The 3,170-nt window shown below is 42.6% G+C and overlaps 1 protein-coding gene across 1 annotated transcript; it reads right to left on the bottom strand.

Moving 5' to 3' along the window:
- Positions 1–704: 704 nt before the first annotated feature.
- SARC_12184 (hypothetical protein) lies at positions 705–3,121 on the bottom strand (the record flags this gene model as incomplete). The annotated part of the gene is made up of 4 exons (XM_014293716.1): positions 705–1,088; positions 1,983–2,138; positions 2,397–2,583; positions 3,006–3,121. The coding sequence occupies 4 exons, from the start codon at positions 3,119–3,121 to the stop codon at positions 1,083–1,085; spliced, it is 465 nt and encodes a 154-aa protein (XP_014149191.1). The 3' UTR covers positions 705–1,082.
- Positions 3,122–3,170: the final 49 nt, after the last annotated feature.

Genomic DNA, 3,170 nt, shown 5'->3' with positions numbered 1-3,170 from the left:
ACTCGGCCCGTCACAGGCCATCCACACACTACCGACTATATGCTACTTGGCCTGGCTGTTGTACCGTATAAATCCGGCCGTATGGTGCGATGGTGTAAAATATTTGGTTGGATGTTTGAATAAAATTACTATATAAAACGCCACAAGTCCACATTCGAAATTTCGTAGTATCTTGACCAATTGAATGAGATAAGGAACTACTTCATTCGCTCGAAAACGTTTGATACGCAGTTGGCCGACAGCAACTATACTCTAGCATGTACAACTACAGTTACACTCTAGCATAGCGAGGACTATCGAAACGCCGATTTACCTAACACACTTTGGAACTTCAAAAATATTCTCCGTATGTGGTCATGGTCTGCGGTGATGAAACATAAATTGATAAAAACCTCACCATAAACATGTATATAGTATCTGTATATCCAATTCTGTAGGCGTGATGCACGCCTATGGACGTCCGCGAGCCTTCTGCGTAGTAAACATGTATGATCTAAAATAACATAGCGGTCAGTCAAGCACACACATCTCGACAAGTGTACGTATATCTGCGACTCATATGCTTAGTGGTGTGTTTATTGTCTACCGCTTACATACCTACGCACGAATACTCTAGAAACGGTCTGATATTCAGATGGAATATACAACTCTAGTTATCCAGTAGATACAAACAATTCCTAATCAGTCGCCATGCTGAATCTACGCACATTTCTAAAACCAATTTTATTTGGTGGGCGTTCTGCGGTTTTATTCAACAGTCGCGTACGACTCGTTGCCCGTAGACACCCGTGTTTACAACATCGGTATACTTGTCGTATGTCACCGACTAATCTCGTGTGCACAGCTATACGCCATGCTCGAGAAAATACATGGCTTATACTAGTACTCGCACATATTAGCATCGTTCAGTCGATCGTGCGTCTGTGCACGTTAACGCAGTCAGAGCTTTGCGTGTGCAAAACTATTATGAACACGGCATGAACCGTTAGAGGTCCCTGAATAAGCCATTACCGGTCCCGGAAATACAATTCATCGGAAAATAACTTGGGAAATTCGATACTCGAAACCCCCCCTCCCCCCATTCAGCCCTAGTAAGAAAAAAAACGAGTAAGGACCGCAACGAGTGAGAGCTTGAAAGACAACGCGTCGTTTACATCGTTTGCAGAGTCGATATCAGCAAGTTACCAAGGTCGATAAAGAATAATACGAAGTCACCAAGATCAAAGACGATCAATATGAAGTCAACAGGATCATTGACGATCAATACGGAGTCACCAGGAGCACTAACGATCATAACGAAGTCACCAAGATCAACAACGATCAATATGAGGTCACCAAGAGCACTAACGATCATAACGAAGACACCAAGATCAACAACGATCAATATGAAGTCACCAAGATCACTAACGATCATGACGAAGTCATTAAGATCAACAACGATCAATATGAGGTCACCAAGATCACTAACGATCATAACGAAGTCACTAAGATCAACAACGATCAATATGAGGTCACCAAGATCACTACCGATCAATACGAAGTCAACAAGATCACTAACGATCAATATGAAGTCACCAAAATCACTAACGATCATAACGGAGTCACCAAGATCAACAATGATCATCATAAAGTCACCAAGATCACTAACGATCAATACGTCCCATTTGGTGAAGAAATGCCAACAAATAGCTTGAGAATGTGATGGTCATCATTGGTCGTCCAATAAACACATAATGGAGAATACTAGGTAGACTACCACTATACATAAAGTATGAATAACAAAGAGAAATAAAGATTTGCAGATAGAAAGGTCTCCTGTGTGTCATTTCGTACTGGTAACGATTGCACCAACGAACACGTCCCAGGCTTTTGCAGATTTAACTAGTAACATAAAATATCACGACAGTAAATAAAGCAGCATTACATATAACTAGTCGATATTGCACTCGCTCGAGCAGCTCTGCACACCCACTCTTAATTACCTTAGCTTTTCTGACGAACATGGCTGTTAATTTGGGCTGCTTCAGGGACGATTTCTCATCTTTCCCTCCCGATTTTTGATTCTGACCTGATTTTTGTTTTGTGGTACCCTCTGCCAACTTCAGCACTTTCCGCATTGCCGTGGACAGGGCTAACTTCTGAGTGGTGCCATACACAACATATGATGTGAACGTTTGTCGTTACTGGCGCTATGTATCCTACCGAAACCCACCTGGCCAGTACACCCTCTTGCATTCACATACATACACTTCAGCACTTAAGTTTACGGCTGTGGCAAATTCTACCAACCTTTATCCACTCATACATATAAACAAACCTACACATATACACTCATACACATGAACTCCTACACATACATACACTTAAACACATACGATTATAGCTGTGGGACATACCTCCATGTCCTCCAGTGGCACCCATTGGAACGTGCGGCTGGTGTCGTTGCCGTTGTTCTGTAGGTAGATTGCTTCAGCAAAGCATATGAGCTCGACGTGGTAGGTGTTGTGGATGTGCGAGAACTTGTGCAATACCTCCCCCATCTCTTGTCGGGTTTTATACCCGACTATATCCGTCTGCAGGTCTCTGTGTCACGCGGATAGATGTGAAGATGTCAAAGTTGTCGAACGTGTCAGAAAAGTGACACGTAGATGTTGACATCAGCATTCTACATACACATGTTTGAAGTGTTGTCATGGTTTCAACCGGGTCTCGGATGTCATTTTTGCCGTAAATATGCAAGGTAAAATGCAATGGCGGGCGTGTGTACGACTTTGCATTTATTGGTACGGCTCTGTATCTGGTTCCAACCGTCTGGCGGTCTATTTGTGTAATTCACAGAACATTTGAACGAATGCCAAATGGATACTATTATGACTCTTTTCACTTGCTCTATGTTATAATTGGGTCAAACCAGAGAATGGCACCACAATTTCAGGACAAAAGGACACATAAGAAGAATACGAAGTATGTAATTGTGTTCATGCACCAACATATAAAGACCTTACTCCTTGCAATGCGTATTAATCAGCTTCCTCCTCAGCGCAGTTGTCGACTTCGCATCGGCTGGCAATTCAACACTCGGGAATTCCCACATCCCGGCAAGTAAACCTATCGGTGACATTGTGATGTACCAGATTAACCTCACACATTCACGGGTTGTAGGACTATCC

This window comes from Sphaeroforma arctica (assembly GCF_001186125.1).
Source record: "Sphaeroforma arctica JP610 unplaced genomic scaffold supercont1.2124, whole genome shotgun sequence".
Lineage (NCBI taxonomy): Eukaryota > Ichthyosporea > Ichthyophonida > Sphaeroforma > Sphaeroforma arctica.
This window is presented reverse-complemented; position numbering and strand designations above follow the sequence as displayed.